Source organism: Python bivittatus, unplaced genomic scaffold (assembly GCF_059951505.1).
Source record: "Python bivittatus isolate LINGU-HERP-01145 unplaced genomic scaffold, Pbiv_v1 ctg000700_np1212, whole genome shotgun sequence".
NCBI classification, from domain to species: Eukaryota; Metazoa; Chordata; class Lepidosauria; order Squamata; family Pythonidae; genus Python; species Python bivittatus.
The window spans coordinates 66308466-66324132 of NW_028277098.1; the positions used below are offsets into that span (position 1 = coordinate 66308466).

Genomic DNA, 15667 nt, shown 5'->3' on the forward strand with positions numbered 1-15667 from the left:
AAAGCAAGAGTCTCTGGGGAAGACTCTGAGGCCTGGAAAAATCTAAGGCAATTAAAAAAGAGGCTGGCAGAAAATAAGGTGGCTAGATACTATCGCTGATGACACAGGTGTGAACTTGTAAGAACTCAGAAAAGTGGTTACTGACAAACAGTTTTGGGGAAATGATGTCCATCAGATTACGGATAGCTGGAAGCCACTGAATGATTGGAGCACAACAAGAAATGCCTTGTCCTCTGTTTCTGTCCTGTGCCTATGCCGGCTCAATATCCCATGTTGGGGGTTCATAATATAAAGAGTCATGTAAGTACTATTACGCATGGACAAATATGGACAGTTTGAAAGACTTTAAAATGCCCTTGAACATCAGTAAGCTTTTGGTGTAATCCACCCAATATAGTATCAGGCAGAGCAGTAAATGCAGACTTATTTTTCTGCTTTACTTGGTTTTCTACTGCAAAATAATTTGCCATCTGTGGCAAATAATAATTTTAGAAAACTGGTAGTCAGTTGGTACAGAAACTCATATAGTTTGACTTCTTTTCTTCCATTGTGGTCACATTTGGATCAACAGGATTGTTAATATGACTCTGGATCAACTGCTGTATATCCATATGTTTTTACTGGCCACATAAGTGTTTGAGATCTGTCAAGATAATATCAAGAGTTGTGCAGTTTGGATGGGAATGGAAGATGGCTAAAAGAATGATCGAACAATGGATTTTTAACACATGACAGTTGCTAACTGTCTCACAAATTGTCCGTATTGTATCTGCATAACTGCCTCCCTTCCTCCACCTTATTCCACCTTAAATTATGGAAATAGATGAAATATTGATTTAAGTTAACCAGCTAAGTGTTTGTGTAGGCATTTCAATTCATTATAATACTATTTGGGGTTGTATTTTGCTTGAAATTGACCTGCTGTACAGTCCATCCCCTTTAATCCTTCATGTCCTGCTATTATTACAACAGAGATTATTGTTTCTTCTAAACACTCTGCTAATCATCTTGGAATGGGATGTATCTCTTTATCAGGAGGGCTCAGGCCTATTTAAAGTGACAGGTTGTTTGTTTCTATTTAACAGGAGAACAGAAGTTTGGTCTGGAGTGACAGGGAAAAAGGGAATTGGGATAAGCTTTTAATTTAATGGAGACATAAGGCTGATATCTTGGGAAAAAGCCTATATTTGTAAAACAAACGGTTGTTTAGGAGCTCAGTATACAGGGACCTGCAGCTTCTATTCAATCTTGTTGCAAAATTTTCTCACTATTCCATCTGGGGAAGAATGCAAATAAATTTATTTTCTTCAAGAGCTTGAAAACTTGAAAATGGCTATTGATTGTTAAACATTCATATCTTGATGCTATGGCTAGGTTGAATTATGAACTATAATTGGCTAGATTCACTGAACCATAAATCATGGTTAAAAATCACAATGACTAGGTTTACACAACATGTTAAGCCCAACACAAATAAGCCATACTTTGGTTTATCAACCCGACCCCTGTTTCAGAGATTATGGAATATATGAAGAAAATCAACAAAATAATTTAGATTTAATCACATCTTCATTTCTGAATGTCTGAATGTCTCATATAATTTGAAATAAGCAACAAGGTTGTTATATAATAGATTGGCTGCTTACTTGTAGGGAACAATTGTGATGAGTTCATATATGGTTCAAACGGAGTCAGCAAAAAAGAGGTTATAAATAACTGTTAATCAGGTAGCATCCATATCAGTAGATTAGCATCAGAGACCAACCTGGGAGTTCTTCTAAATAAAGCATTGCACTGAGACATGTAGAGGTCTCTGTGCAACGTATGTGGGAATCTCCTATTGACCTTACTTATTTTTATCTTGTAATGATTTAAGTTAAGGAAACTGCATTAAGCTGAAATAGTGAGAAAATTTTGCAACAAGATTAAATAGAAGCTGCAGATCAGAAAGGTAAAAAGGAGTCCAGCTTACATGTGCAATAGTCACTGAAGGAAGGTAAAAGAAATTAAATATCTAAGAAGAAAAAATAAATATTTACTGAGAAGAAAGCTGAGAAAAAAGAAAGAACAAACATTTCTTCTCCATCTTTCAAAGCAAGATGGGACAACATTTCACTAATGAGGAAGGAGAACAAGTTGAGATTGATGTGGCTGAATTGCAGGAATGGTATAAGAAGTTTGTAATAGAATGTCCAAGTGGGACTCTCTTCATGCATGAATTCAAACGATTCTTTGGGGTTCATGATAATCAAGAAGCAGCAGATTATGTGGAAAACATGTTCAAAGCTTTTGATAAGAATGGGGTAAGCACCTTTTTTTATGCTGTATCAGTTAAAGGTTGTGTTTATTGTCAGATTCTTACTCTTCTTCCTATTGATAGATTTTATCATCATCATCTGAATAGCATTGATGAAGACCTTATAAGATGACTTTTAAAATAAATACTTGTTTGGTCAAAATTCTTCCAATACTTGCTGACAGTTATGTCCCATAGCATCCAGTCCATTATTTCCAAAATTGGAGAAAAATCTGATGAATTCTACTGTAGCATAAGATGATAGTCCCAGGAAGAAAAAAAGTAGGGATGTCATAATTGGAGAGATTAATGTCATGATAATAATTTATTTTGGTAAGGAAGCAATAGATGCAGGATTCATGCTAACATTTCCATACAATGGAAGAATGGTTTTTGTTTTTTTTAATGCAGTGACTGTGTTAAATGCATGGTTACTTTTTATGCCTGCTATTTAAAAAGGCATTTGACTCTGATCAAAATATATTGCTGTCTTAGTGGCTCTGGATCAAATAACCCGCTTTGGGTTAACAGAGAGTTACAAGAAAAACAGTTTTTTGTAATTCCTGCTAATAAACTGGAATTCTCTCCCTGAACTTATTATTTAAATACAGTGCAAATGCTAAAGGCATTTTAATTAACACCTACATATTCATTTTATAACATAATAATAATGTCACAGTACTTCATATTGTGTTAACTTCATACAGCCATTCTAGTGAGAAAAAGAGTAATAAAACTTAGTGTACTGAATCTGGCACGTGAATGTGGTTCAATCTTTTCTGATAAATGTGAGTTTCAGTATCAGAATGCAGCATTAAACACATGCAAAAACATTTTAAAAATCAACCTGTTTAATTCCAGTGCATTACAAATAGTCATTTTGAGCCACAGAGTCGCGTAGGTTCATATATCCACGTATCAGCCAAAAAGAAGCAAGAAAATATGCATAGGATCACACCGTCTTCAGACATCCCATCCTGTATGACATGGCCTGGGAGTGCATCTACATGATGGAAAGCGAAGGCACTTGGATTCAAGTCATCCTGATGATATTCACACTTACTGTTACTTTTTCTCTGGAAACATCCGTGGGCTTTGTACTCCAGCCTGTAGTTAATAAAAAGTTAACATATTTTATTACAGGAAGTGTATGGTTGAGAGATAAAGCTCCTGAGAACCAAAGTGGTTTTGCCATTTGTATGGGGTAACTTTTTTTTTACAATATAATTTAATGCAAAATATATATTTAGTGCAAAATTAACTAATTCAGAGCAAGGAAGGGAAAAGAAGGAAAAGAAAAGATGTGTATGAAATTAAATAAGATAAATATATTTGATTTAAAAATGGAGGAAGAGAAAGGAAGGCAGGATGTGGCCCATTTTATGACTTTAGTACTGGCCTTCTGTGAGTGTTTTACCATTACAATTGGAGGAGAAATTAATGAAATAGTTGGATTGATCATCTTCCTCCCAATAAAAGAGAGTTATTGACTTAGATTAACTTAAGGTTTGTTCCTGAAATTTTTCAATGGAAACACATTAAGAGAGAGGGTAATAAAAGTGTTCTTTTAATGAAAGTTATTTAACACATTTAATCACTCTAGATGGATACAACACTGCACGCTATCTCTTCACCCCATCCTCTGCAGCTTCCTAACCATTTTTTACACTTAAATGTACTATGCAAACCCAGAGCACGGTGCACTTACTGTTGTTTTCATCATTCTCTTCGAAGTTCTGGCATTCAGGGAAATGGGATTTTACTTCAGTCAACTTCACTTTCCACCACTGCATGCTGCTGTCATATTTTGCACAGAGTGGACATGCATACAACTTGCACTCATAAACTCTTTCTGAAAGAGTGTCTTTGCCCGTAGACCATGCTTCACGTAGTTCAGTTTTTACTCTGAATTTCTTTCCCCATCCAAACAATGGAAAAACAAATCTGAAGATAATGATTAGTTAAATATAATAGTGAGAAAGATCTGGTGCATGCTTAGACAGAGAAACCCAGATCCGGTCCACATATTGCATTATTTAACTATGGCTGGGTTCACGCTACCCTAGAAGCCAAAACCATATTATGACTTAGTGCGATAAGTGAATCCTGCCATCCCCATTTACACTCCTGTATAAAGTATGTAAATTGAGGAGGCATATTTTGTAACATAAGGGTGCTTGTATAGCTGTTCCACCATTCTGCCTTTTGAACAGATTTTATCTGGGGGAACAGAGGACAGCAAAAGCAGTGGGAAAATACTGGAAGGATATAAATGGATGAGAGCTGCAAATAAACATTATCTGAATATTATCTTTAAATCTCCATGCCAGGGCAGGAGGAATTGCATAATAAAAGCCTGGTCTGGAATGACTGTTCAACTTCTCTACTGGGTTTTGCATACTTTAGCAATGAGTCCTCGTTCTCTTGATGTCTCCTGACTAGACGTAGGGCTAGCATGTCACCTCGAGGAGGGTTCTTGTGCCACAGATTCAATCCACATGCTTTCGTCCATGGAGAAGGTGCTGAATTATTCATTTCTTTATTATTAGATTTGAATGTTGCCTTGAGCTGTACAAAATAACATATCAACAACCCTGTGAGGTGGTTGGGCTGAAGGAGGCTAGCCCAAAGTTACCAAGTCAGCTTTCAGTTCTAAAGCTTGTAAAGTATAGTTTATGCTATATGACTTCATGTGGTATACACTCAATTAACTATGGCTTATTTGACAAACCATGTCTAACCAAACCATGGCTTATGCAATGTGTGAATCCCATCTTTAATAAGAACAGAAGACATTTTTAATGGGCAAATAGCAGTGGCAGAGATCCCAATTCAGATCAAAACTTCAGCAATGGATTAACCATTTTCCCTTCACTTGTTCTGATCAGACATATGAATGCTGGTAACTGCTGTGTCCTGGAAGAGAAAGAGGAGCTTTAAATAGCAATTTCTACTGGAAAAACATTGCATTGGGAATAAGTAATAACAACCCATATCTGCCAACAGTAGGTTCAAATTCCAAATTGCCCTCTATCCTTATTGTTAGCTATTTTCAAAACTCCAGGAGATCTGATTTGCGAAACTTGCTATATCATATTTAAATTCAAAAGCTGTCATTGTGAACTAATTCTTTATAAGTGAACAAAGAAGTAATTCTGGGTGTTGTATACCATTGCTTCATTTCCCAGCTGCATCAAGAAATTAACCAGTCATTATAAATGTGTTTTGCATTCGATTGCAGCTGGGGATTAATAGCTATTCTCACGGACACTGGATCCACAGTTAACAAATCCCTTTAAGACCAAATGCAGATACAGTACCTACCTCTTCCTTGCAGAGAAGGGGTAGGCAAAATTTATTTATTTATTTCTCAAATTTGTATAGCCACCTATCTCACGAGAAGTGACTCTGGGTGATATACAACAATCAAATAAAAACAATTATATGAATACAATCATTATAAAAATATAAAGCAATCATTATTAAAAATTAAAATATATTAAAAAATAAAAGGTTGGTGCATGGGTGGGAGCGATCCTTTTTGTCAATCAAAAGCTACAGTGGCCAGAGCAGTAATGTGGGTTAGAGCCCGTCTCCTGGTTGTATGGATGATAGGTTAGATTGTGCCCAGCTGCTATGTGTTTTTATTTTTGTTTTATGTATTTTGTGTTTTTATTGTTTTATTGTAAGCTGCCTAGAGTCACATAAAATGAGATGGGGAGCTATATGACTTGTATAAATAAATAAATAAATAAAATGTGATTATTATGTCATTAGAAGGGACAGGATGTTCATTTTCAGACCTTCCTTCTTTCTTTTTCATGAGAAATAGCTGCTTTCAGCCCATTGGAGGCTTAACTATTTTACTTGAGGTTGTTGTTGTTTTTCCTTCTCCACCCCCCTGCACAAAAAAAGAAGTTGTACCACCATGATTCAGCTGTTTGCTGTTGAATTTTGGCAACCCGCTCTGGGCTCCAGAGTGAAAAAGAGGCATGGGAGCCATTGACAGCTCATGGCCATAAGTGGTGTGTCATGTCACAGAGCCACAAAATAATCAGTGTACTACTGTTGAGAACTACTGTTGTTCACAATTAAAGTGACCATTTTATGTTCCCAGGATAATACCATTGACTTTCTAGAATATGTGGCTGCTTTGAATCTGGTTTTGCGAGGGAAACTGGAACATAAGCTGAGATGGACGTTCAAAATGTATGATAAAGATGGAAATGGCTGCATAGATAAACCCGAGCTCCTAGAAATAGTTGAGGTGAGTAGAAATGTGTGATGTTTTTGCCAGATGTTCCACCTTTTTAAAAATTTTGGCCAGCTGGAAGCTAATGCTTTAGTTTCCACATGCCAGCTTCCTACTTTTTTTAAATTAGAATTTAAATAGAATCAGAATGAAGCTGTTATGTACATTACACTTGCTATACTGTGGTTAGTATAAGAGGATAGACTTTCCAAATCTGTTCACCCCTTTCCCAACTCATAAGTTCATCTACAGTGCTGTTTACTACTTTTACAATTAAGCGGTAACTTTTTTAGTGAGCCAGACCTCCACTTTGTGAATCATGAGTATCTAGAAGGGAACAGTGTTTGTGCCTAAAGGATATGTCTATTTTACATGGCTATTCCACAATCTGGTAAAAGGCAAGCCCAAAGTTGTTTCTGATTAAAGAATAGCTCATAATAACATGAGAAGCAAAAAAGAGAAGTCTAACATTTATTCTTTTAAAAAATTCAGAGTCCACAACCTACAACCCCGCAAAAAGAAGGAAGGAAGATGAATAGAGGATTTTTTTCCCCCTTACATTTTAAGCAGAAGGTTAAGAACCAAATGAAAGGAAGATAACGGATGTAACAGTTCTTTGGTGGCTTATGATCCCAGTTTGTTTAAGAGCAAACAAACAGGTTCAGATAGGACAATGAGTTATTCTTTCCTGGTTAATTTTACCCTCCCACAGAAAGAGAAAAATGAAGTGTGAAAGGATAAGTTGTGTGTATTAGTTTTCTTTCCACAACAAACCCAAAATCCTGGATTATAGGCAAACATAAGTAATGTATGTTTTAGCATCGTTTTCCAATTGTTCTTTCATATTTTTGTTTTTAACACTGCAAATGTTAAAAAGAAGAAAAGAGGGAACACCTGCACAATGCCTCATTTCTGACACAGCACTAGGAATGGTCCATATGGAAGCAGTCTACATCACTCATGGCTATACATTCCTTGAAATGTTTCTTTTGTTATGTTTTGTTTTTTAAACTCTTGATCAAAGTATTTGTCAAATTTCTATACTCATCTGTCTCAGAGGTTTACATATGCTTTATTGTGTGGCTTCCTGTTAACACTATGGGTGTATTTTCTTCCAGGCTATTTATAGGCTTAAGCAAGCATACAAATCTGATGAAGAAAGAGCTGTTCCCAGTCTCACTCCAGAAGAAGTTGTGGAAAGAATATTTGAACTGGTAGATGAGAATGGAGATGGTAATAACTTGATTTTGGGCCACATGTCTTATTTGAAATTAAGGTTGGCAATTTGATGCCCTCCAGATCTTTTGTAATGCAGATTCCATTATCTCCAAATACTACTGTCAATTACAAGTCTAATAAGAATTGTAACTCAAAATTTATGGTGGCAACAGATTGTCTATGCCTGATGCAAGTAGTACACAAATTTAATCAGTGTCATTTAAAACATGGAGATTTTTTAGATAACACTTTTGTATTGAATTATCAACTGACAGTCATCTAGTCAATGCACCCATGTTGAGTTCCTTTCTTTTTTACAAAAAAAAAATAGTATTTGATTACTGAATTACATATTTTTTTCAATCTTTATTTTTTAAAAATATGTGGAAAGGTTACAGATATTTAAACAATGTTTAAACATACATTTCGGCAAATTTAACTGGTTTCATATAAGTTCTAGGAAGAGAGCAAACATTCCATAATACTACAGATTGGAAACTTCAGCTCTCTCTTTCTCTTTCTCTAACAGAACCCCAGATTCATTATCTCTGCTATGCAGGAGGGGTGGAGGTAGAGAAAGACTTGCCAATTTTCCAGATTGTGAATCATTCACCTCAATATCTGTACAGTACTGTAGAGAATACTTTCCAGAAAGATTCATTCCCAGCACACCTAAATATTTCATTATGTGGTTTGTCCTTTCCAAATTTGCTCTGAGATTTCCTGACTTCCATAAATATTTAGGAGGGGCAGATGACCTACCATCCTAGAAAATCATGTTTCTGAAAGTTCAAATCAGACTTTCCAAGTGACTGCCTCACTTAATTGTTCTTGAATATCACTGTCCTTGTTGAGGAAAATATAAATGATTCTATCTGTTCTAACATTTGTTTTCCAGTGGCAAATGAATCAAAGAAGCAACATTTCAATCTGGTAGCACATTTCCTTTTCCTTTTTATACTCCAATGAAAAAGGAAGGTGATAGTTGACTAGTGGGATTGGACAGAGTGCATCTCCCTCATCTTTAACATACTATGACTTCTTCTTTCTTGCCATTGATTCTTTAGGGCAATTATCTCTGGATGAATTCCTAGCTGGAGCACAGAAAGATAAGTGGGTGATGAAGATGCTGCAAATCGATGTAAGCCCAGGTGGATGGATTGCAAAGCAGAGAAGAAAAAGTGCACTGTTCTAATCACTGTTGGTGCTACTTTAAAAGTTTGATGAGAAAAAAGCATCCCCTGTCCTTCACTCTATTTTTCCTTGATAGCAGCATGCTCAGCAGCAGGGGGGAAAACCCTCTAATGCTGCCCTTTTAATTATTCTGCAGTGCAGCTGGGCCACAGCCATGGGACAATGTTATGTCATGGTGATTTGGAAAGATTCAACAACAACAACAACAACAACACCTGAAATGCAGTGGTTAGGACTACATGGGTAGCTGTAGCTGATTTTGGGCTATTGATAGGGTTGGCAAAAGGCCCAACCCAAAGACTCAGGCTATTAGCAACTACCCCATGTTGCTTATTTCTGATCCCAGACTTAGTCTGGGTTAGAAAAAGATGGTGCTTAAAATCATGTCTGGGTTGTCATATTTCTTACTGCAAGGTGGTATTACATGATTGAAAATTCTGTCAGACAGAAATACATATATAGAGAAAATTAGCATTTCAGGGGAAAACTAAAGTAGATCCCTTTTTAATGTTCTGTAATCTTACAAGGACAACCAAATAATGAATTAATGCAGTTGCAAGGGCTTACATGGTCTGGTTTGCACAATATATTAAGTTATAAACAAGTTAGGCATATTGCAGCTTAGAATATTGGGCAAACCCAACCATTCAATGTGAATGTAGCCTAAAACAGCATCAGCAGATGCAACTGGCATTCTCTCCAGCACACATGTTTTTGTACGTGGTACATGGCTGCTCTTGGAACTCTCTGTAGAAAAATGCAAAGAGCATTTGTAGTATAACTACAAATCGAAATAGTTTGATTTCAGTGAACTAAGGTCTCCCTGCAGCAATAGTGAACCCTAGTTTTGAAGGAAGGTCAGAAAAGATGACAGCACAGCACTTCCAGTAAGATGGATGGATACATGTTAACTTGCTTTTTCGGAACTGGCTTACAAAAAGACAAGAGTTTTCATAAGTTTGCTTCGGCCCCATGCTGCTCATGAAAGAACTGCTTCCTGATCTTGGAATTTTATGATCGCAGGTCCTCCTACAGTTACACCAACTACAGTGCTGCAGTTATTTGCAAAGTGGTCAGAAACATCAGGTGAGGAGTACATCATATCCATGCCATTTTTTCTTATGCTTCAGAAGCCCAGAAACTATACAATAACATCTTAATATTCTGTGCAACATAAGCTGTAAAATGTATTGTCGAAGGCTTTCACGGCCGGCATACGATGGCTGGTGTGGGTCTTCCGGGCTGTGTGGCCGTGGTCTTGAAGTTTTGTTTCCTAACGTTTCGCCAGCACCTGTGACCGGCATCTTCAGAGTGCAGGAGCACAGACAGGAGCAGTTCTCTGGAAGAACTGCTCCTGTCTGTGCTCCTGCACTCTGAAGATGCCGGTCACAGGTGCTGGCGAAACGTTAGGAAACAAAACTTCAAGACCACGGCCACACAGCCCAGAAGACCCACACCAGCCATAAGCTGTAAAACTTTGCTGAGCTTCATATGCTAGGATGGATTTACAGCTGAGGAGCACTTTATCCACACTTGGCATTGATCTTTCTGGTCAACTTGGAGATGAGAGGAAGATATTTAATGGTGCAGCTTCCCCAATCACTTGCTGGAGAGGTCCCTGATATAATTATGCCCAACACTGCTTCCCCCAGATTTCACCTTTGATAGTAACTTTACAGAAATGCAGCAGGTCCATAATCTATTCACAATAACCACTTTGAGTGAAGTTTACGGATTTTTTATTGATTGATTGATTGATTGATTGATTGATTGATTGATTTTTATTTCTATATCAAATTTCTACCTGATCCACATTAACATAATTTCCATTTTAAACATTAACTGTTACTATAGTAATTAAGCAAAAGAAATTCTGCACATTCACAATTTATCTGCAGTCAATTCCTGCATTAATTCTAAGTAAAAATTAAGCAAATCTAATAGAGTATGTAACTTGGATGATTTTGTAGATAGTATATGGCTGCTCTTGGAATTCTCTGTAAAAAAATGTAAAAAACATTTGGAGCATTGAGATAGTCTGATTTCAGTGAACTAAGATCTCTCTGCAGCAATAGTGAACTTCAAAATACACTTTGGATTGTTACAGCTTTCTGTGTCCCAAAAAAACCCCTTGATCTATACTTTGGTTTCTGGGGTATCCCATATAAAAATAAAGATGATCCACGAGGGCTCATTCTATGCATTCATGTTTTTCCATCATGGCAGTGCCAGAAAACTTTGAATCCATGATCATAATAGCTAATTCTGTGCCAGTGAAACAGTTCTATGATTATGGTTTCACATGGATCTCATATAGACAATGTCATGTAATCTTTGACAATACATATTGATCTCCCAGAGTGAAATAAACCTGGGTTTTTTTGTTTGTTTTTTTGCCTCACACACAAGCTATGCATATTTTCAGGTGTTTAACATGCCCAGCAGTCCTGGCAGCCCATACTGGGGAGGGAGGGGGGTGTTGAAAAGGGAGACCAAAACCAAAATCTTACTTTCTCACCCCAATAATCACTGCTCTTTCATTCTCTCTCTTTAGTTTACTAGCCAGCTTCATTTTTGGTGGAACAAGAGGAATTGTCAGTGCTTTGCATGTGCTGTTTATGTCAGGGTTCCTCAACCTTGGCAACTTTAAGACGGGTGGACTTCAACTTCCAGAATTCCACCCGTCTTAAAGTTGCCAAGGTTGAGGAATCCTGGTTTATGTCAGAGATGAGAGGAAGTCAGGAAATTTTGTTCTGGAATAGTTTCCTGCCAACTCAAGGACAGGTGAGAGCCCTTTAAATCATCATCAGTATGATTGCTTTCTCAGGGATCCAGCCAGCCATATCCCCCTCTAGAATACTACATATTTTTCAGAGGTCCATACTGCCAATTGCTCTCCTCCACCTGTTCAGGCATTTTTTTCCCCCAAATTAATGCCTTCAGTTTTCTATGGGCCCATTCCCACTATTGAATTAAAGTGCTATCCCCCCAACCCTTGAGTCAGAAAATAGTACTAGCATCAGTGTTGCTGTCCCCATTGGCAATCCTTATTCTGCTTCTATCATCTTTGTTCCCAATTACTGCCAATTACCTGATTTCCCTCCAAGACAGCAATGGTGACAAAGCTTAATAGATTTTATACATCTTAACATTGTTGTTGGGCAATGTCAGAATAAGGGGGAAAATATTACTCCCTTAATACCAGTACAACTAAACCCCAGGTTGTCTCTCACTCATGAGATGAAATGAAAGCAACATCATGGGGACAAGGAGGGCAATAAGAATTGCCAGGACATGATTGTGCAGTGCTTAAGTACAAGTGGGGACACAGCCTAAGATTTTAGTGGGATGTTAAGAATTTCCCATCTTTAATGGGCTGAGAGTTTGTTTTTGTTTTGCTTCAGTTTCATTTTCCCCCTTTTAACTATTCTTTTAATTTTCAATTTAGTTATAGTTCTGTATAATTAGGAGATTGTGCAAGTATGGTCAAAGGTTTAATGTTTTTATTAAGCAACTTTGAATTTATTTTCTGAATAAAGGCAGATATTAGGAATGGTTACACATACACACATGTATAGATATATAGCTCCCTTTTGTCCCCTATGAACTGGTGAAATCTTTCTGTCTAATTAAGCTGAGTGTGCTATTTTATGAAACTAATGGACTGTCCATGTTAGAGAAAATCCTGCTGCAGAAAAAATATGTAGTGACATGCACATCTCAGAAAGTGAGTTAGTGGTTCAAAATTTTATAAAGCTTATATGCGTATTCCCATGGCCCAATTACACAGTTTGCAAAATCTTTAATCCAAACCTCTGATGTCTGTGAATTTGTGGTGGTGGGGTAACAGCTCTTTAGATGCCTGTCTATGGGATGAGATAACTGACAGCTAAAGACACATCTCCTATTTCTCTTGGCAACCTTTTGATCCCTGGCAGGATGCCAGGGCTCAGAGAGGTAGCAAGAGAAATGGGGACAGGAGTGAGTTCTCACTGTAAAGCTGTCCACCAGCACAGATTAGGCATTGCACCTCATCCATGAGGGGTGAGTTGTTAAAGTTCATTCTCACATGGTCAAAAATAAACAGCCAGAGGCAGAAGAAATTAAATTTTGATTTTACTATAAATAAGGCTTGCATTTGATACCCAGTAGTCACTGGAATTCTTCTGTAAAGCCTTTATAGTTTTTCTATAAGAAATCTACTTCTTGGAGCATTTGTGACCTTGGAAATCTATGTAAGATTTTTTGCCTTGCTACGCAAGGGAAATCTAATATGAGTCCTGCCCAGTAAAGCAGTACAGCATCACCTGTTTTACTGTGCAAACTCACTAATACCATCATCCCTGAGATCAGGTGATGCAGTTCCTTACATGTGGGAAGGGTAGATTCTGTCTGGTAAGGCAGTGTCCCCCCCTCCCCACAATGGATTAGCTAGCTTAGGGCCAGCTTTTGACAGATGGTCCAGCCTCCTCCCATAAGAAGCATGATTTGCGGTTGTTTTTTTCCTATCAGCTGGTAACACCAATCACTTTGCTAATCCCCCACATGAAACCTTGTAAGAACAGCACCAGCCACTGGTCTTGTTGAAGCAGAATCGGGCTTAGCAGTGCAAACATGCCAGCAGACTTTTGTTTTGCCTATCAGCTCAATGAAAGCTCATTACAGTGGCAGTGAGAAAGAGATCTTGAAGAGCCAGGAAAGAGCCAGTAGCAGAGCCTCCACAATTCAGTATCAAAGTTGTTGTTTTTTTAATCTCATTGACTACAATGGTTTTGCAGCCATAAAGTCTCCCAATACTGGATAACTGAATAAAGGATACATGGTAACTCTTTATTCTGATAAAGGCTTAACAAACCCTGAGTTTGAAAGAGATCTTGGTACCAGAAATGCACATTTTTTGATATCAATATAAGGAGTGTAATTATAGAAATGACCAGTTGGTGGTATACTAGGCTATGGAAGAAACCAGAACAGAAGATAGAAACAGGACAAAGACATCTCATGAAAACCCTTGCAATGTGAATTCCTCACAAAGTTTAACCTCCCCCCCTCCCTCCCTCCCTCCTTCCCTCCCTCCTTCCCTTCTTTCCCCTACTTGCCTCCATATACGATATAGAAACGCAGCTCAAATTGATTTTCGGTTATACAAATATATATAAAAGATATTTTTATGAACAGGTAACAGTATATGTTAAGAAAACTAACAGAGCACATCAATAATATAAATAAGATCCTTTATCAGGATGGCAGATGATGTGGGGGGTACAAGTGGAGATAAATAGTATTTCATTTCCAAGTCTGATGAAAGTAATGTACAAACCCTGTTGGAATTCTGGCTGTAAATTCTGGGGATAATACACATTTTGAGGGACACATCTTAAAGACTAAAGATCTCTCTTGGTGTTTTGTGGAGCAATCTATTAAGTAAATAAGCAACAGGACTGGAATGTAGATGATGAAACATAGTTGCTTGGCAATAAATCCTGCATAAGGTATAAACAATTCCAAGTGAATAAATTGATAGTCAAATGGGTATGGTTTTCAGCATTTTATGATTTTAGAGATGTTCTTATCTGTCAAGATTGCGGACTAAATAGTTTGACCACCAGCAAGTAAATAGCTTAACAGATGGTGGTGAGCAATTACAAATGAAATCATTTGATATGGATGTATTGTAGCTAATGAATCATGTTCACTATCTTCCATCTCCTATCTCAGCCGCTAATACCCTGGCTGCAGTTTCTGCTTTACCTTCCAAGATAGTCTCTCTCTCTCTCTCTCTCTCTCTCTCTTTTCCAAAAGAGGTGGGGCTTTGATCATGCTGCTACAACTATCATGTTACGTTTTTGGTCAGCCCCATGGATGCCACTGGATCCCATGTTCAAATCTGTTGTGGTTTCCAGCAGCAACAGTTCTTCCTTCTACCAAGCATTCTAGAAAATTGGAAGACAGATACACTGATTCCAAAAGTAAAATAAAAATCCCAAACTGACATGATTTTATAAAATGCTATCTGTAGTGTGTCGTTTCATTGTACTATAAGTGTAAAATATAAAATCGTACACGTAAACTGAAATATATACAGAAAATCAGAGAGAAGTCTGTACATGGAAAAATCTAGTATGCAATAGTTAAAACCCAAGGAAATTATTAATTCCAGTGTAAGATCAATCACTCTCAAACCTGCCTACTGTACTCATTGGATGGAGATAATTATATCTATTATCAGTGGGCCTAGCAATGATAAAGAGGGATAAATGTGTAGAGATACCAAGTGTCTCAGAATATTGCAGTTTCCATAAAATATTGTAGCACAGCTTATTATGAAGCTAAAGTACAAACAAAATGCACAGTCCATTTCCATTAGAGGTGTTAATAAATAACAAGACAGACACTCTTTGCATTTTCAGGAAGACATGTCATTATTTTGTTAATAAAAGGGCCTATGTTATGTAAATGGTTTCAGATCTAGAATTAAAGATACTGGATTTTAATGTCTTTGATTTTTATCAGTGAGTAAATGAGAGACTGGGACACTTTTCTTGGATAAAAATGTACTAATATTTTAAAAATGAAACTTGTATTTTTCACAGAACATTTTCTTTTGACATTTGTTTTCTTTCTGATGGCATGTATTTAAAGTGCCTTTGTACAACAGGACATTTTTGAACTCTATGATGCAATCACTTGTCAGTGAAGAAAGTAGG

The 15667-nt window shown here is 37.1% G+C and overlaps 1 protein-coding gene across 1 annotated transcript; it reads left to right on the forward strand.

Annotated features, from left to right (window-relative positions):
• The first annotated feature begins 2099 nt into the window (after positions 1-2099).
• GUCA1B (guanylate cyclase activator 1B) lies at positions 2100-9391 on the forward strand. The gene is made up of 4 exons (XM_007425521.3): positions 2100-2303; positions 6414-6563; positions 7667-7781; positions 8834-9391. Exons 1-4 carry the CDS (start codon positions 2100-2102, stop codon positions 8959-8961), a joined length of 597 nt encoding a protein of 198 aa, XP_007425583.3. The 3' UTR covers positions 8962-9391.
• The last annotated feature ends 6276 nt before the right edge of the window (positions 9392-15667 follow it).

Excerpts from the sequence above, each read along its gene's own strand:
- GUCA1B (XM_007425521.3), top strand. The coding sequence starts at position 2,100 with ATGGGACAACATTTCACTAATGAGGAAGGAGAACAAGTTGAGATTGAT. Across the intron at positions 2,304-6,413 it reads AAGCTTTTGATAAGAATGGG|GATAATACCATTGACTTTCT; the intron begins GTAAGCACCTTT and ends TTATGTTCCCAG. Across the intron at positions 6,564-7,666 it reads AGCTCCTAGAAATAGTTGAG|GCTATTTATAGGCTTAAGCA; the intron begins GTGAGTAGAAAT and ends ATTTTCTTCCAG.